Source organism: Musca autumnalis, unplaced genomic scaffold (genome assembly GCF_047663935.1).
Source record: "Musca autumnalis isolate F117 unplaced genomic scaffold, ASM4766393v1 scaffold_1, whole genome shotgun sequence".
NCBI lineage: Eukaryota > Metazoa > Arthropoda > Insecta > Diptera > Muscidae > Musca > Musca autumnalis.
Genome location: NW_027411644.1, coordinates 108,939,442 through 108,958,534, shown reverse-complemented (window position 1 = coordinate 108,958,534; position 19,093 = coordinate 108,939,442). Strand labels below are relative to the sequence as shown.

The window sequence follows — 19,093 nt, the reverse complement described above, 5'->3', positions numbered from 1 at the left end:
ATGATGGCTTTTGACTTATCAAAGGCCTTCGATACCATTAAACATACCAAGCTGTTCCAGGACATAGAGAAGACTTGCCTCCAGCCGTGTTTGAAACGATGGATAATAAACGATGAGTGTGGACGCCAGTCGTTTATGGAATTCAGAAATAATAAGTTGTAGACCCGTATATTAAAACAGGATCCTTCCAAGTCGGTCTGATGTCTCCGGAGTTGTTTAATTCTATCTTTCTGAAATTCCACACCCTCCAGACGACATAAAGATGATTTTATGATCTTGGCGATGGGTCTTATCGTCGCTAAAATACATATGTGATATGATAAACTCTGACTTAGTGCAGTTCTTCTATCTGAGGAATATGAAAATATCCGCCGCTAAATCCACCACCTGAACGGTAGAAATGAGGCCTCCCCCTGGAAATTTTGGTCGATGGTACGGTAAATCCGACCACTTACTATCCAAAGATCGTGAATGTAACGTTGCGACAAGATCAGAAGTAGGAACAAGATTCTCAAGTTAATGACTGGCAGCAAAGAACCCCTGTTGACCTCTTATATAGCAATAGGGCGGCCTGTGGTAAGCTATGCGGAACCAGGGTAGAATGTAAATGTTAGCGCTACGCTATGGAATAATATTCAAAGCTACCAGAACGCCACCGTGAGGAATCCAATAGGATGCCTCGTCGTGACGCCAGTGAACCACCTTCATGAGGAGATGAAGATTTTACCGGTGCATCAGCACAACAAGATGTTGTCTATGCAATACCTGCTTGGGTGTTACCAACATGAGCCCCCGCCACGATCTAGTGGACAGGTTTCCCCACCCAGCCACATCAGGATCCAAAGGTAAAAGCGAGAACCTCTAGATCAACAAGCCTATCAGAAAAAAATACGAATAGTTTTAGCGTTAAGATCCGGACAATGCAGCCGCCACAATTCATATTGGGTCAGAATTTATGGCACCATACCCAACATATGGCCAGCATGTGGATTAGGAAATCACGACACGCTTCATGTTTAGTTGTTTTCAGTTAAAACCACTCACCTGTCTCCACGTTGCAGAATTTTTGAGTCTGTACACAGAGGCACCAAAACCAGGTAACTAAATAAAATATACAAATGAACATAATTGCGTTGTTACAACAACAGTGTCCACTTGAGATGAAAGAGGAAGCTAATTAAATCCTAGGTTTTATCATGTTAAAGCCGGTCAGGACCGTTCCTTGGTATCTCTCATCCCCTATGTCACCCATATCCATATTCTGCAGTTTATATTGTATCTTACTCCCCTCTTATTCCCCTTTTTTTGGGCCTCATAACTGTGTCGGTGCATCCATGAATTTATAAACTGCACGTTCTCTGTAAGGAGCCACCAGCTGCGGAATTTCTGTGGTTTTCAACATCATCTTTTTCATAATCACGAATTCCTCGTTTTTATGTGCGAATGTTTTGCGCGGAACATGATCGCTCACTACTCCTAACTATTATTAGAGATAGCTCCCCAAATGACACTACGTGGAAGTTCATATGTATCCACTTTATATGAAAGAGGGGCCAACTTGAATCTTGTACTTTGCCATCTTAAGGCCAATAAGGTCAATTATTTTGTTACTATCATCCCCTAGGTGACCCGACAATTCTCTCAGTAAAACACAAAAGTTATTTTTGCTGCGTACATACATATATCTTGATAAATTTATTTAGCTTCTAGGTACATAGTATATACAAACTCACTACACAGCTATTGCCAAGCCCAGATACAAATTATTTCAATATTAACCGTGAACTGCATTGAATATCAAAAAAGAAAACGTCCATACATATCGCTGTCTGCCTTATTCACGGCGGCGTCTGATCAGCATTTTAACATTGGTTATGGAATGATTGGAGGGTCTATAGGTTTGCCAATTGATGCCCTTGCCAAATGTGTGATCACCATATTTTCCATTCAAGTTGCTAAAAAAAAAAAAACTTTAGTCTTCAAATCTACTCCTCATTTTCCCAACCCCACCTCTGATGACATTTATTATACCACCAGGCACCGGTGTAACGTTGAGCACAATTACTAACATCTTTATCGAGGTCACGATCACGCGTTGTAAATTCCATATTGATGTGACTTTTTAACGAATCTCCAGCTGTGCCTGAATATTTTCCCAACGATTTCAAAATATAATACTTCTCCTCATCGCCAATGGCAAATGAATTATAACGGGCATATTTATAAACACCCTCCTCCTCGATAACAACCAACAGTTCCTGTGGTCCCAAATAGTTGGTTAGGGCATGCAGCTTATCCAAGCCTATAAAGAATTCTCCTTGTAGGGTGCCAAAACCTTCCTTATAATAGATCCAATCACGATAGAAGTTTTCCGAACCATCATGACGTCGTTGTATTAGTATCCAACCACCGTTGAGGGTCTTTGCATCACATTCCACCAAGAAGGGTTCACTGCTGAACTCCTTAACCAAAATCTTATAGATGCCATTGCGTTTAATGCATGCTGTAGCCTCATCACAGTTAATGGGAAGTTCTTTCTTTTGACTAGAGATTAGGGGTGAGGTTTTAAAATCATTTTGAAAAAAAACAAGATTGTCCTGAACTTACCAATGCTCAGGTATGGCATCAACGCGTATGTCAAAAATTGCAGTTTCTGTGGGAAATATTAAAATTAAAATTGTATAATTTTCAGAATTGACTGTTGTCTCAGTATATTTACCGTTATTGGGTCCAACATTAACATCTTCGAACCTGTAAAAATACAAAATCACTTCGTATCAAAAACATATCGTCGGTATCAAGCTTAAGTATTCCATACGCCATTTTCCCGTATTGAGATAATCGCATTTTAATGTTTTGCGTTACAACTGCGTGGAACTGACTGAAGAAAATATGTCTATCTTTGACTAGATTTATTAGTATTGGTATATGGAACATATTTCCCAAAAGTTAGACGAATATCTGATAGAATATAAAAGTTATAGAGAATTTTTTAAAAATAGATTTTTTTTCGATTTGTTCCATATCCACACTTATGACATAAATGCAAAATATTGTAAATCACATGGAACAAAGTGACAAAAAACTGTTCCCATTTTTGCCTCAATAATTTCAAACCTTCTAAATCGAAAAATAAAGTTCTGATTTTTGGTATGTGTTTTTAAATTTGTTGTCATTAAAATATTAATTGCATACCTGAAAAGAACTTAAGCCTTCGGGCCGAAACTAGAGCAGATAGGAAAAAGCCGACCACAAATTCAGAAAGAGCTTCACCTATATCTCAAAAAGTCAAAAGTGGCGTATGGAACACTTAAGCGTGATACCGAGATATCTAAACAAAGTAAGGACGGTGTTAAGCTCGGTCCCGCCAAACTTTTTATACCCTTCACCATCAAATATTCTTAACAAAAATGGAATAATTAGTATCCATTACTGCTCACAATTTTTAGGTGCAAAATTTTTTCGGCCACAGATACCCCAAATACCTAAATTATCTAATCGGTTCTATATCAAATTGTGTACCTATCTTGACAATTTTTGGTGAAAAACTTTAGTTACGTCAAACTGTGTTGCTAAGACCCTCAAAATACCGAAAATCCGGAGGCACAACTGAGAACCTCAAATGTCAAATTACAGCTAGTTCGATTAAAATTTTTTGCTAAAATCCTCAATGTACCGAAAATCGGGAGTATCATTATATGATGGTTATAACAAAATATGGAACTATGTTGACGATTTTCGGTGGAGAAGTTTCGTGAGCACTGGAAACCTCAAGTGTTAAATTACAGCTAGTTCGATTAAAAATTGTAGCTAAAATCCTCAAAATAACGAAAATCGGGGGTACCGTTATATTAAGGCTATAACAAAACATGGACCTATGTTGACGATTTATGGTGGAGGAGTTTCGTGACAACAAAAAACCCTAAATGTCAAATTAAAGCTAGTTCGGTTAAAAATTTTAGCTAAAATACTTAATATACCGAAAATCGGGAGGTACGCTTTAAAGGGGCTTATACCAAAACATGGACCTATTTAAATTTTTGTGGAGAAGTGCTGTGGCGCCACTAAGAACCCCAAATGTCAAATTACAGTAAGTTTGGTTACAAATTGTATCTAATATCCTCAAAATACCGAAAATCGGGAGGTACCGTTATATGGGGGCTATATCAAAACATTGACCTATATTCACAATTGTTAGTGGGGAAGTTTCGTGACAACAGAAAACCTCAAATGTCAAATTACAGCTAGTTCGGTTAAAAATTTTAGCTAATACACTTAAAATACCGAAAATCGGGAGGTACTGTTATATGGGGGCTATATCAAAACATGGTCCTATGTTGACGATTTTTGATGGAGAAGTTTCGTGACTACAGAGAACCTTAAATTTCAAATTACAGCTAGTTCGATTAAAAATTGGAGATAAACCTTCAAAATGCCGAAAATAGGGAGATACCGTTATATGGGGGCTTTACCAAAACATGGATCTATGTTGGCAATTTTTTGTTGAGAAGTGCTGGAGCCACTAAGAACCTTAATTGTGAAATTACAGCTAGTTTGGTTAAACATTGTAGCTAATATCCTCAAAATACCGAAAATCGGAAGGACCGTTATATGGGGGCTATATCAAAACATTGACCTATATTGACGATTGTTGGTGGTGAAGTTTCGTGACAACAGAAAACCTCAAATGTCAAACACTTAAAATGCCAAAAATAGGGAGGCACCATTATATGGGGGCTATACCAAAACATGGACCTATGTTGGCAATTTTTTGTTGAGAAGTGATGGAGCCACTAAGAACCTTAATTGTCAAATTACAGCTAGTTTGGTTACACTTTGTAGCTAAAATCTTCAAAATACCGAAAATCGGGAGGTACCGTTATATGGGGACTATATCACAACATTGACCTATATTGACAATTGTTGGTGGGGAGGTTTCGTGACAACAGAAAACCTCAAATGTCAAATTACAGCTAGTTCGGTTAAAAATTTTAGCTAAAACACTTAAAAAATCGAAAATCGGTAGGTACCGTTATATGGGGTTATACTAAAACGTGGGCCTATCTTGATAATTTTTAGTGGAGAAGTTTCGTGACTACAGAGAACCTTAAATTTCAAATTACAGCTAGTTCTATTAAAAATTGGAGCTAAAAGCTTCAAAATTCCGAAAATAGGGAGGTACCGTTATATGGGGGCTATACCAAAACGTGGGCCTATCTTGATAATTTTTAGTGGAGAAGTTTTTTTGGACATTTGGAACCTTAAATGTCAAATTTCAGCTAATTCGGTCAAAAAATGTAGCTCAAATCCTCAAAATGCTTAAATCCGGTGGTACCGTTATATACCATTACGTGGACGTATATAGCCCATCTTCTTTCCTGCCTATGGAAAAAAATACACTCGTGTGAAAATTTTTAGCATTCTATCTCAATTATTGCAGACGCTCGAGTAATTACAACAGACGGACGGACAGACGGACGGACAGACGGACAGATGGCTAGATCGTCTTAGAATTTTATCCTGATCAAGAACTTTATACGGTCGCAAATGATTAGTTCGATGTGTTACAAACAGAAAAACAAACTGTAGCAAGACGTTATATTATTTTATTCAAATTATCATTATTTCTTAACTGTCATTTCGTTAATTATCATAAGCTCAATTATGATCATTATTGTTTCATTGTTAAACTATCGTTAATGCTTGCTACAACGTTTTGATTCACTGTGCATTGTTTTGTTTAGTTTTATGAACACCTGCAGCAACGATATTTCTAATGCTTGTAAAGTAAATTCGAAACACATTGAGTGGTTAACCAAACGAAGAGTTACAATGTAACAGTTATTGAGTTTTGTTCGATCACTGATTGAGTGTTATGCTTGAGCTTTTGTTTGTTGTCTCTTTTTTCTTTATTGTGTTAACGTAAAGAGCTTTCGTTTTGATTATTACAATATTGAGTATTAATGTAATGTATTGAGAGATTATTAGTTTAAAGCTTTGTTTGGATCGCTATAAAAGGACGATGCGTTCATACGAAGAACCTTGATTCTCTTATAGACAATCCATACGGTAAGAACTAAGTCTTCTTGGAAACACGATAGTGTGGCCGGTTGACTTTTTCTTCCAAAGCTAATAACATAGAATACTTGGCGAAAGCGATGGCAGTCCCTTGTATTCATGTTTGAGGCATATGGAATTATTGTCAAAACCATGTAAGATATTTTATCAATAAATTAATATTATAACGTTTATGTAGAAATCTTGGTGTTTTATTTGGAATATTGGACAACGAAACTATTTTAAAATAATCACACCAAAACCTGCTACATAATTGGCGCCCAACGTGTTTTACCTGTTTTGAAAATTGTATGGAAATTCCTGAAACTCCAAGAAGAAGCCCACGATTACAAACAATGACTAGTACATCGTTAACAACCGAGCAGTTTGAGAAGTTGGTGAAGGCTGTAGCTGCGGCTAATGTTAAAGTTGGCACCTTTAGTCATTGTACGGCACGTTATAATGGAGAAAAGGATCCGACTAAGCTGGAGGAGTTCATCTCGGCGATAACCACGTTTAAAACGGTGGAGAATATTGGTGATGTTGATGCTATCAATAGCATGCCGATGTTGTTGTTGGGTGACGCTTCTGAGTGGTGGAGTGGCGTTAAATCAAAAGCAAAGAAGTTTGATGATGTGATAAAAATGCTTCGTGATTCCTTTTGTCCAGCGAAGCCTGCTTGGCGTATATATGCTGAGATTTTTGAGGGAAAGCAGCAGAAAAATGAAGCCACGGATGTTTTTATTAGAAAGAAGAGGGCATTATTTGCTAAACTTCTAAGAACAGTCTTGGAAAGTGACCAAATCGACATCCTGTATGGAATGCTTCATGTCCATATTCGTGATCGAGTTCTTCGGCATAAGGTTTCAAATTTCGACGAATTGCTCAAAGATGCACGAGAGGCAGAAGATTCCTTAAGTGAGCGTGGAAAAGCTGTGAACACCGAGAATATAGGTGCAGGTGGTCCAGTTCGATGCACGTATTGTCGCAAAAAGGGTCATACAAGAGACAATTGTTTTAAGAAGGAGAAAGTTGAATCTGAGGCTAGGCAACAAGCTAATTACATTGCTCAAACCAGTACGGAAAAGCCGAAATTAGCATGCTATGGTTGTAATGCCCCTGGATTTGTTCGCGCAAATTGTCCAAATTGCAGTGGAAAGAAAAATAAAGGACATGCGGAAGGACATGTCGGTTTTAACAATATGTCGATGCGGTTAGTTGGAAGAGAAATTCCATTAGCTAACATACAGATGTTTGGTGTACCAGGACAAGCATATATGGACACAGGAGCTCGTACCAGTATCGCTAGTGCTAACCTGAAAAAGGTTATGGATTTTCATGGCTGCATTTATAACAAGGTCAGAATGGAAATATCCTTAGCAGATGGAAGCAGATCGGTGCAGGAATGTTTGTCCACTATTTGCAAAATATTTATTGGAGGCAGATCATTAAATATTCAGTTCGTCATTTTGCCAAACGCCCCAAATAATCGAACACTATTGGGAGCAGATTTTCTAGAACAAGCGGCTATTGTTATGAATATGGGTCAAGGATATTGGTATTTTGAGGACGATCCAAATAGTCATTTTGAATTTCCGGATTGTTTGCCATTAGATCTGAATCTACTCGAAACTGTTAAAGTGGTTGGTCGGATTACAAAGTCAATCCCAAAAGTGGCATCCGCAGCAACATCAGAAGCTGTCAAAAGAAAACGTGCAGACGAAGTACATGTGGAGAAAAAGTACCACCGTGAAGTCTACATGTCTGAATTTGAGAGTTTTGGTCCAGAAGTGACGGGAAACGATTATTCCCCTCACTCAATTCAAGCTATCTTTAAAGATTCTCTACCTCTGCATGAGCAGGATACTCCAGAGCGTAGTAAGAAATCGGAACTTTTTGGTGTTAAATCACAAGACGAAGAGTATCTAGACTCAGTTTTTACTCCCTTATTTATGGTGGACTATAAGATTTTGAAGCCTTCGGACGGAGTTTGTCTGGCCATTGAGGAAAAGTCAGAATTGGATAAGCTTCTACAAAGTCATTGGGAAATTTTTGGAGAAATTGGTGAACCAACACCATTTATGGAACACACAATTAATACAGGGAATAAATCCCCAATATTTTCACCTGCTTATCGACTATCCTTCGTGAAGACTAAGGAATTGAGGACAGAAGTTGATCAAATGCTAGAGCTTGGTATAGTCGAAGAATGTGAATCTGCTTGGGCATCACCTGTTGTAATGGTTCCGAAACGAGATGGAGGCATACGCGTGTGTGTGGACTACCGAAAGTTGAATAGTTTTACTGAGCCCGATCGTTATCCTTTGCCCAGGATGGATGACCTACTCCAAGCTGCTAAAAGTACAAAATTTATGACCACACTTGACCTTCAGAGTGGATATTACCAAGTGGCTGTTGCTGAAAAAGATCGCGATAAAACATGTTTTATTACCCCATTCGGATTATTTCGTTTTACAAGAATGCCATTCGGACTTCGAAATGCTCCTGCAACATTTCAACGCCTTATAGACCGTTTTAAATCTGGCTTGAATGACATGCTTTTATTTGCCTATTTGGATGATCTGATTATATGTTCAGGAAGTTTTAAAGACCATTTGCGAGATTTGAAGTTGGTGTTTTCCCGTCTAGGACATTATAAATTACGTGTCAACAATTCAAAATGTCGTTTTTGTTGCAGAGAAGTAAAATATCTGGGACATATTTTAACCCCAGATGGTATAGCTGTAGATCCTGCGAAAACAGAGGCAATTTCAGGAAAAAGGGAACCCAAAAATGTGAAAGAGCTGATATCTTTCATACAGACTTGCTCATGGTATCGAAAGTTTATCGATAATTATGCCCAAATTGCAAAACCCCTTACAGATTTGACAAAGAAAACTGCAACTTGGATTTGGGGAGATCGCCAGAAAGTAGCTTACAATGAATTGAAGCAAAAGCTAATATCCCCACCAATACTAAAACAAGCTCGAGATGATTTGCCGTTCATAATGAAAACAGATGCAAGTTCTTTTGCACTCGGAGCAGTTTTGATCCAGGGGGAGGAAGGTGATGAACACCCCATAGAGTATATATGCAGGTTGCTCTCTAATGCTGAAAGAAATTACTCTACTACGGAGAGAGAAGCTCTTGCAATTGTGTGGGCATGTTCCAAATTCAGAGGATATATTGAAGGAGCAGAGATAATCCTTATGACTGACCATCAACCCTTGAAATGGTTGTTAACTGTCAAGTGTCCCGTAGGTCGTATAGCAAGATGGGCATTGCAGATACAACAGTACAACTTTCGAGTGGAATACACCCCAGGAAGATCTAATTCTGTTGCTGACATGTTGTCTCGTCCAAGTGGTTTTGATGATGGATCAAATACTGCTCCTCTTCTATCGTTTCAAATTGATTTTCCCACTAGAACTCCTGAGGAAGTACGAACAGAGCAGATGAAAGATGAATCCATAAAACGCATTATCATTTCCTTGGAATCCGAAGATGAAGATTTGAGTCATTGGACTAATCGCGGTTATATTATGAATGAAGGTGTTCTATATCGTTACAATGACGATGAAACCGATGAGGCACAGCTTGTGGTTCCAGAGCACGAGCGAGCCCAAATTTTAAAAACGTATCACGATGATAGTACTGCTGGACATTATGGTGTGGAGAGAACCATTCAAAGAATTTCCAAAAGATATTTCTGGCCTGGCATGAGAGCAGAAATAACCAAATATGTCAAGTCATGCATAGAATGTCAACGATTTAAGGCAACCAACATGAAGCCAGTTGGACTTATGAAGACAACAAGCTCTCATCAACGTTTTGAGGTATTAGCCGTAGATCTCTTTGGTCCACTGCCTGCAACTGCTGATGGTTGTCAATGGATACTTATCGCAGAAGATGTTGCTTCACGCTGGATTGAGCTGTTTGCCCTTAAAGAAGCTACTGCCGAAGTATGCGCAAAAGTTCTCATTGAAGAGGTGTTTCTTCGTTATGGAATTCCACGACGACTAAAAACTGACAATGGAGTTCAGTTTATTTCTGCCATAATGCAACAAGTTACCTTTTGTTTGAACATACAACAACAATTTACGCCTGTGTACCACCCACAAGCCAACCCAGTTGAGCGCAAGAATCGTGACATGAAAGCGCAACTGGCTATTCTTGTACAAGGTCATCACAACACTTGGTCCACCCACATCAGTGCCATTAGATTTGCCATGAATACAGCCAAATGTCAATCTACGGGTTATTCTGCCGCATTTCTGACTTTTGGGAGAGAATTGAGGACATTAGATGATGTCCAGAACGACTTGAGGTCAATAGTTGAGAGAGAAAACTTTGTTCCCCAAATCTCGACATATTTAAGAAATCTATCAAGCATTCTTAAGGATTCAAAGGAGTGTGAACAAGGAAGACAAGATGCAAACAAGAATTTATATGACTCCCACAGGAGGTCGCAGCCGAATTTTAATGTTGGAGCCACTGTAATGGTTACCACACACGTCCTAAGCCAAGCGTCAAAAGGTGTTACTTCCAAGTTTGTTCCAAAAAGAGATGGTCCCTATATTATAACGAAGAAGATTGGTTCGACGTCCTATGAAGTAGCTTCTCCTGAAAATATTAACACTCCACTGGGAACATACCATGCGTCCGCTTTAACGCTTTACACTGATGACAACAGCGACATTATTCCAAAACCTGTGCATCCCATCCGTAAGAGAGGAAGACCAAGGAAGTCCTAAACATGTTGTCGTGCTTTCGGGCCGAAGCCGCACTCCAAAGGGGGAGATTGTAGCAAGACGTTATATTATTTTATTCAAATTATCATTATTTCTTAACTGTCATTTCGTTAATTATCATAAGCTCAATTATGATCATTATTGTTTCATTGTTAAACTATCGTTAATGCTTGCTACAACGTTTTGATTCACTGTGCATTGTTTTGTTTAGTTTTATGAACACCTGCAGCAACGATATTTCTAATGCTTGTAAAGTAAATTCGAAACACATTGAGTGGTTAACCAAACGAAGAGTTACAATGTAACAGTTATTGAGTTTTGTTCGATCACTGATTGAGTGTTATGCTTGAGCTTTTGTTTGTTGTCTCTTTTTTCTTTATTGTGTTAACGTAAAGAGCTTTCGTTTTGATTATTACAATATTGAGTATTAATGTAATGTATTGAGAGATTATTAGTTTAAAGCTTTGTTTGGATCGCTATAAAAGGACGATGCGTTCATACGAAGAACCTTGATTCTCTTATAGACAATCCATACGGTAAGAACTAAGTCTTCTTGGAAACACGATAGTGTGGCCGGTTGACTTTTTCTTCCAAAGCTAATAACATAGAATACTTGGCGAAAGCGATGGCAGTCCCTTGTATTCATGTTTGAGGCATATGGAATTATTGTCAAAACCATGTAAGATATTTTATCAATAAATTAATATTATAACGTTTATGTAGAAATCTTGGTGTTTTATTTGGAATATTGGACAACGAAACTATTTTAAAATAATCACACCAAAACCTGCTACAAAACTTAATATACCCTCCATACTATGTGGAGAGTATAAAAATGAGGAAAATTACAAACGAAGCAAAGGCTATCGCGTTAGCGATCTTCTCCTGCAAAAATATCTCCAACCTAAAAAGAGATCTCCAAACGCCGAAAGCGCCGGGAGCCTAGTTGATACCTGGGTGCCTCAATGAGCAGCAGACTTATTTGTCAAGTCCTTTCCGTGGAGGAGAAGCCTATGGCCAGTACGACCTCAGTCCCTCCACAAAATCAATATCTCATGGATACACAACTGGATGCTTTGTTACTTTGCATCACACACCCTGACTATTACAAATATTCACAACGACATAAACTCACAGATCAGGTTCTCCTCAACTTCATCGATGAGAAAGTCCCCAAAAAGTTTCGGGGAAAATAGCATCACGGATGACATTTGGGATAAAGCTATAGACACAACAGTAATCCATATCTTCATCTCCGGTCAAGATAATTCACCTCAAATCGTCGGAAAGGATGTTGAAGCGACCTGTTTCATTAGACCCGACTTATTTACGTCAGATTAACCCGAGAAACCATTACTTCTTTGGTAGAAAGCATTGGAGGAGGAAGTTGGGAGAAGGGAGAATCATCTGAAAATGCCAAAGCAAAAGAAGTAATGGATCATACTGCAATCGATACATAAAAAAAACGGATCCAAAACCAGCACTGAACAGGAATTTCAGCTGATAAGAACACACCACAAGTTTGTGAGAAAGTTTGAAAGTAACTATCCTCATCTTGCTACTTGGAAGCTTCCTATCAGCGAAATTTCCATTTTAACTGCAGGAGTGACGCCTGTCGAGACCCATATGGGGATGATAATCCTGCTGTTCTGGTTCATTGCAACACTGCTACTGCTGAACTCCTGGAAACCATCCCGACCACAGATGTCGACTTGCAAGAGTCAAGGAATCTAATTTATTTAAAAATAAGGTAAGTGTTCCTAACCTCTGATCTCACCACAGGACGGATGGAAGGAGAACTCAACATTAACATCCATGTACATGCCGTACGATGAGCCCGTCCCACCAAACAAGGCCACGCAGGAACTATTGAATGAGATGGAGAACATAGGTCGGTTTTATGCACCGGATTGACTTGAAGGAATCTGCAACCACGGACCGTCACTTCAACAATTATATGTTTATGTATTTTTTCATCATGGGAACGGCAATATATCCCAGAATGCCTGCTCCAAGCTCTTTTGTTCCGTGTTAGAATAGAACCCCAGACTGTGGGTCGGTTTCGTTTGCATCCAGCATATGTAAACGTCAGTGAGTTGTAATGGGTGTTTTTCCGAAACTGCTTTGGTCTACTGAGACAGAAGTTATATTGCTGCCTGCTGCGCCAAAACATCTCACAGCGTCGTCGGAATACAATACACAATGTCTTACCAACAGCATCTTACACCCATGTCAGCGAAATTGTAGACTTCTGCGTACTTTGTTTCATCGATCCAGGAAACAAAGTACGCAGTCACCTATAACTTGCAACATTGTGATTTTTAAAACACCAGTCCATCTAATATTAACCTATCTCGCATGAGCTCACCAGGTTAACCGTACATTGGGACATGGGGTACCGATTGCCGAGGTAAAATTGCTTATTTCGCTTGGTTCAGACCACCTTCCTGTCATCGTCTCCGTTAATTGAGCGCCCGTTTTCGTAACCTCTGACTGGCGTACATTTCTGATCCATAGAAAAGCTGATTGGTAAGGGTTCAGAGAATTTATCACTCGTCGCTTCAAGGATATTCCAGCTTCCTCAGATCCTCGGCTAGCTGAGTGAATTTTCCGGAGCTCCTTGCTACATACCTGTTGGTTGAATACCATAAATAAGACCAAACATCCCAGCAGAGGCGACGGGACTAGCAAATGAGCTTGATGAGCTTCGTCGTACGAACCTAAAGACCCAAGAGATAAAGAGCTTACTCTTGAAGTCAACAGCCTAGTTGACGAACATAAGCGGAAAAAGTAATTAGACCACCTGAAGCAATGCAACATTGGCACAGGATTGCGTAAATTGCGGGCAACGATTAAATCACTCTCAAATCCGGGAAAGATGGAAGATGGCTGTTCTTTCAAGGGAGTGACAGATCCGAATAGTTGCCCGTGTTATTTTAACCAGCAATTTATAGAGCACCCGAGAGTGAAAGGGCGAAAACAACTCCGTATAAGATCCCACTCAACCGAGGCATTACGTACCTCCACACTTCTCTATGAGCCAAGTTGAAAATGTCATCCAAAACGTGAAATCATAAACGGGGTTGGGCCAACAGGGAATCTCGATGGTAATGCTTAAGCAACTGGATAAACCCGAGGTTAAGTATTTGACCATTGTCCTCAATATAGCCACCCATACTGTACAAGAAGCCTGAAAAGTTGACAGGGTGTAAGGAAAATGTCATCCGAAACGCGAAATCATAATCAGCGTTGGGCCAACAGGGAATCTCGATGGTAATGCTTAAGCAACTGGATAAACCCGAGGTTAAGTATTTGACCATTGTCCTCAATATAGCCACCCATACTGTACAAGAAGCCTGAAAAGTTGACAGGGTGTAAGGAAAATGTCATCCGAAACGCGAAATCATAATCAGCGTTGGGCCAACAGGGAATCTCGATGGTAATGCTTAAGCAACTGGACAAACCCGAGGTTATGTATTTAGCCATTGTCCTCAATATAGCCACCCATACCGTACAAGAATCCTGAAAAGTTGGCAGGGTGGTAAGGATGTCAGCCAGGGTGAATCGTAATGGCCGATCTCCCTATTGTCGCCAGGATGTCAGCCAGGGTGAATCGTAATGGCCGATCTCCCTATTGTCGCCAGAATATCAGCCAGGGTGAATCGTAATGGCCGATCCCCCTATTGTCGCCAGGAGCAATGATGCAATGATTCTAGGGGCACTACGACAAGTCCTAGGCCGGTAGAGTGAAATAGAGAGAGGGTGTTATCTCCGGAACTGTTTAATATCCGCTTTTCTGGAATTTCCCACCCTTCAGACGTTATAGATATCGTCTAGTATGCGGATAATTGGCATCGGATCCTATTGTCGTTGACATATGTATGTCATCGAAGACATATGTCTACATAGCTGAGTTAGTGCAGTTCTTTCATCTGAGGAATATGAAAATATCCGCCTTTAAATCTACTGCCACACTGGCTTAAATGGGGCTCGCTCTGAACTGATTCCGACCATTAACTCCTGATTCCGACCATTAACTACCCCATGATATTGGGTGTAGCGTTCGAAAGCATGCTAAAGTCGTCGGCGCAAGCTACAGGTATTAGTGACAAGATCTGAAGTGGGATCAAAGTCCTCAACTCGTGGGTAATAAACACTTAGGGTCTTCTTCTTCTTTTCCGTTCAACTCCTTGAGGAGCATAGGGCCCTGAGGAGCACTTAGGGTGCTGACAAATAAATCTTTTTGACCACTTCCACAGCAATAGGTCGGTTTGGAGCTCCAGTGTGGTAAGCAAATGGTTACGTTACGGTTTTTAACAATATTCAAACCTGCCAAAATACCACATGGACTGCATGGTATCAGTGGACCACCATCATGATGGTGATTGGTCGTTATCGCCGTGAGCATCTCCACCACAATCTAATGGACAGGCTTTCCCTACCGAAGCACGTGGCAAGAACCTGTTAATCCACTAGCCTATCAGGCAAACTTGGATAGAATTCACACAGTTGTAGTTGCGCGGTGTGAATGCCGCAATTGGAAAGCACCCCATCCATAGCAGCAATGGAACGCTAGCTGCCAAGGCAAACACATGTGGTTTTAGCTCAAAAAATTCGGACGTTGCAGCAACCTCAATTGATATTAGTCCCGAATTGATAGCACAATATCCAACACATGAACTGCATTCCGATTGGGACCGCACGACACCTTGCATTTGTTGAACTGACCAGCTAAATCCACTCACATGTCTTCTGATTCGTTATGAAAGCAGCCAGTCCAATTGAAGAATTTTTGAATCTGGACACAGACGAACCCGAACCAGATAACAGAAAAAGATATACGAACGAACATATGTGTTTGCGTTTTTACAATAACAACAATAGGTATGGTTTTTGTAACATCATATGATATGTTTGTAAGTGCATTTCACTGCTTAATTTAACTCAGGGTCTATCTGCAGTTGTAGGAATGTGGTTGCTTAGTTGGGTTGTAACCACAAAGCTACTGAAGTTAGTTCAGTGGGTTTAGCAGGACAGTAGAAAAGATGCAGTGTGTCGTGCAGGCCTGAGCCACATACTAGGCAGATGTTTTGCATGGTGTCACCGATCTTTGCCCTATAGGAATTTAGACGGCTGCATTATCCCGAGCGTAGTTGAGCCAAAACTACTCTGGTTTGTTGTGGCAACTGGCGCTCCTCACTTGTGATACGATAAATGTTTATGGCATCTGCGACTCTATCTGTATAGGATGGACCTTCTTTTTAGATAATGAAGATCCCTCCTGACATGCTTGGGGTCCTATCCACCATATGGTGATTAGGATGGCTCTCACGGTAACAGCCTACCAAGTACTGCAACAAAAGCACGTCATTGTGATGTTGTACCGGAATAATTTTTGTCTCCTCATGCAAATGGTCCATTGAAGACATAAGAAGGCACCCTGCTACAATTCTCAGGGCGGCATTCTGGTAGGTTTGTATATTTTACTATCACGCTTAGCACGGACCGAATTATCGCGTTATATGTGGTTAACAAGGTTTCTATACCTGCACTTGGGGTGCTGCCAGCTAGGGACTTGAGGACATTTTCCCTATATCTCAGCTTGTCGCAGATAGCTGTAGACGACGTGAACATGCTCTCGAATGTGACCCCTAGAATCTTGGGGTAGTTTGTGGTGAGACTTCTGCGACCATCGGCCATGACATTAGTGGCAGTAGATTTAGAATAGAGTGGCATTAGATTTAGTGGCGGATATTTGCATATTCCTCGCGTGGAAAAAGGTGATAAGATCAGTCAACTAGAAGTTCAACATTTCACGAACGACATCAGGGAAGGTACCCGATGCCAAGACCGTGCAATTATCCGCATACGTTACTATCTCAATTCCATCTGGAGGGGTTGGAATTAGAGTTGTTAAATCCAGTGAAATAGTTCGTTGCGTATGAGTTATTTCATAAAAACAAAGATATAATATAACTCATACGCAGTTCGTTCATAAAAACGGCCGGTGTCCACTGAACTATATAGTGAACTAGGTTGTTCAAACGAACTAGATATGAACAACTCTAGTTGGAATATAGGAGACGTAGAGGTTAAACATTTCTGGAGATATCACTCCCTCTTTCACTCTACAGGGCTTGGACTTCTCGTTCCTTAATTCCATATACAACTGGCAACTACACATATAATTGATTATCCAACGTTTCAGACTTTCTGCTCGATGTCCTCAAACAGCGTGGAATGCTTGACATTATGAAAGGCTTTTGATAAGTCGAGCGCCACCATCGCTGTTCTATAGCACGGAATCCATGTTGATAATCGGCAACTGGATAGCTGTTTGTGACGCTGGGGAGGATTAAGCCTCAAGGTTCTTTACGATTCAACTTTGCAGACTTCCTTGCCTGGCTTCATCAGTGGGACCACCAAGCCCATTTTCCAGACTTCGGAAATGATGAGGGATGCTAGTGACAGGTTGAGAACTTTAATAAGATACTCGACTCCCGACACATCCAGCTGTTTCTGCCTTACCATGAAGATTCCATCAGGCGCCAACGCTTTGAATGATTTTGCGTTTCTAAATTTTGGTGGTTCATTCTCGGCAGGAAGAGATCTAATGCGACGAAATACTCTTCTCCTCGCCCTGTGACGCCTGGGGTTCACGACGATCTGTTTGATTGAAATAACTTGCGCACCTCTTCGGAACAGTCAGCGCAACGTCGTCAAACGTGACTGAGGTCCTATCTTCGTTCTTTCCATGGTTCGAGAGTGGCTTAACCATTGCCCACAATTCACTTATTGCGGCTCTAATGTTGCAACTCTTCAGATGATTTAACCACTTGTTCCGCTTATGCTCACCGTCCTTTCACTTATTGCGGCTCTAATGTTGCAACTCTTCAGATGATTCAACCACTTGTTCCGCTTATGCTCACCGTCCTTTCTGCTACTCGAACACCAAAAGAATTGGGCAGATCGGGCGGTCTGCTGATGGAGACAATTATGGGGAGATGGTCTGAAAAACGGCGGGTTGCCAGTTGACGTCATTTGTCAGACAAGGTGAACAAGGTGTCTGGCGACACCTTGGTAGGGGCGTCCTCAGCGCAGAGCTATAATTCTGCTCAGCCAGCGCCATACCCATCTGGTGGTTTCCGAGGACCGAATGCCACAACTAATGATGATAAGCGGTCTAATATTGGTTATAGGCCCTGGAGTACAGCTTCAAAACATTGTGGTCTACACTCAGTGGAAGAAGTCGAAAGATCTTTGCAGGTACACCCACCAGCGCATAATCTACAAATTCTCTAAATAGAGTTCCTAAATAGCCCTTAAAACATTTGCGGTAGTCGTCACAGGGATATCAGTGTCTACATAAGATGAAAGAGAAGCCCAGATAATTTCAGGACTTTTTCATGTTAATCAACTCTCAGCTCTACTTCAGCCCATTTCTGAATACTAGTAGCTGCAAATTATAAAAACTAAAGTCCTTAAATTCCTTAATAAAGTTTTTTCTAATAAATTGTCTAAAAGTGAACATTGTTCCTAAAATTGGCCATCGATGTCTAAAGTAACTTAGTATTTTCTATGTCTCACATCATCTTGCTAGAAGTTTCATTAAAAAATATACATTACTCAAATCACCACGAATTTACCTTCTATACATTTTCTCCAATACACTTTTCATTTCACCCAAATCCGTTACAATTTTCTGTCGCATTGCTACATCGTCAGGAACACTAGCGGCCGGATTCTAAAAGGAAGACATTTAACATTATTTTTCCTGTATGGATCACAAAAGGACACTGTTTTTACCTCCGTGCTACCAATGAAAAGTTTACACGCGAGCAGTATCACGAACACAAATTGAATTACTTTAAGACGTCCGAACATTTTGATAGACTCGCGATGACTGTTTAGTTGTCACGACTTTATGTGACGACGAAAGTTTGTTTTGCCAAGCGAATGCAATGCGCATTCAATTCAATTAATTAGTCAAATTATGCATCGAATCGAAAATTCTTCATTCTCTTATTTAAGAAAGTAAATTGTAGTGCAGGTAAGTGGGCACACAATCTTTCTGAGGGCCTATTGTAAATTATGTTAATTAAAGTGGACTTCTTCTTATGCAATGATGAGTGATAGTCATAATTATGATTACGTTATGATAAATGCAAATTTTTTTCAATCTTGGAAGAGATAAATCATTGTCATGACTTAAAGAGAGGAGGGCTCAGGTGCTTAGGGTAAATTTACAATGGAGGCAAAATCACCTTTTTTAGGAGAACATACGT

The 19,093-nt window shown here is 40.1% G+C and overlaps 1 protein-coding gene across 1 annotated transcript; it reads right to left on the bottom strand.

Moving 5' to 3' along the window:
• Positions 1 to 1,661: 1,661 nt before the first annotated feature.
• Positions 1,662 to 18,720, bottom strand: LOC141390753 (ficolin-2-like). The gene is made up of 6 exons (XM_073963708.1): positions 18,615 to 18,720; positions 18,455 to 18,552; positions 2,720 to 2,751; positions 2,608 to 2,653; positions 2,011 to 2,544; positions 1,662 to 1,955 (listed from the first exon to the last, which is right to left on the bottom strand). The coding sequence occupies exons 1-6, from the start codon at positions 18,690 to 18,692 to the stop codon at positions 1,835 to 1,837; spliced, it is 909 nt and encodes a 302-aa protein (XP_073819809.1). The 5' UTR covers positions 18,693 to 18,720; the 3' UTR covers positions 1,662 to 1,834.
• Between the last annotated feature and the right edge of the window lie 373 nt (positions 18,721 to 19,093).

Bases quoted from the DNA above. Each gene is read 5' to 3' on its own strand.
- LOC141390753 (XM_073963708.1), bottom strand. From the start codon at position 18,692: ATGTTCGGACGTCTTAAAGTAATTCAATTTGTGTTCGTGATACTGCTC. The intron at 2,654-2,719 runs GTAAATATACTG...TATTTCCCACAG, and splicing joins TAATGTTGGACCCAATAACG to AAACTGCAATTTTTGACATA. The intron at 2,545-2,607 runs GTAAGTTCAGGA...CCTAATCTCTAG, and splicing joins GATGCCATACCTGAGCATTG to TCAAAAGAAAGAACTTCCCA.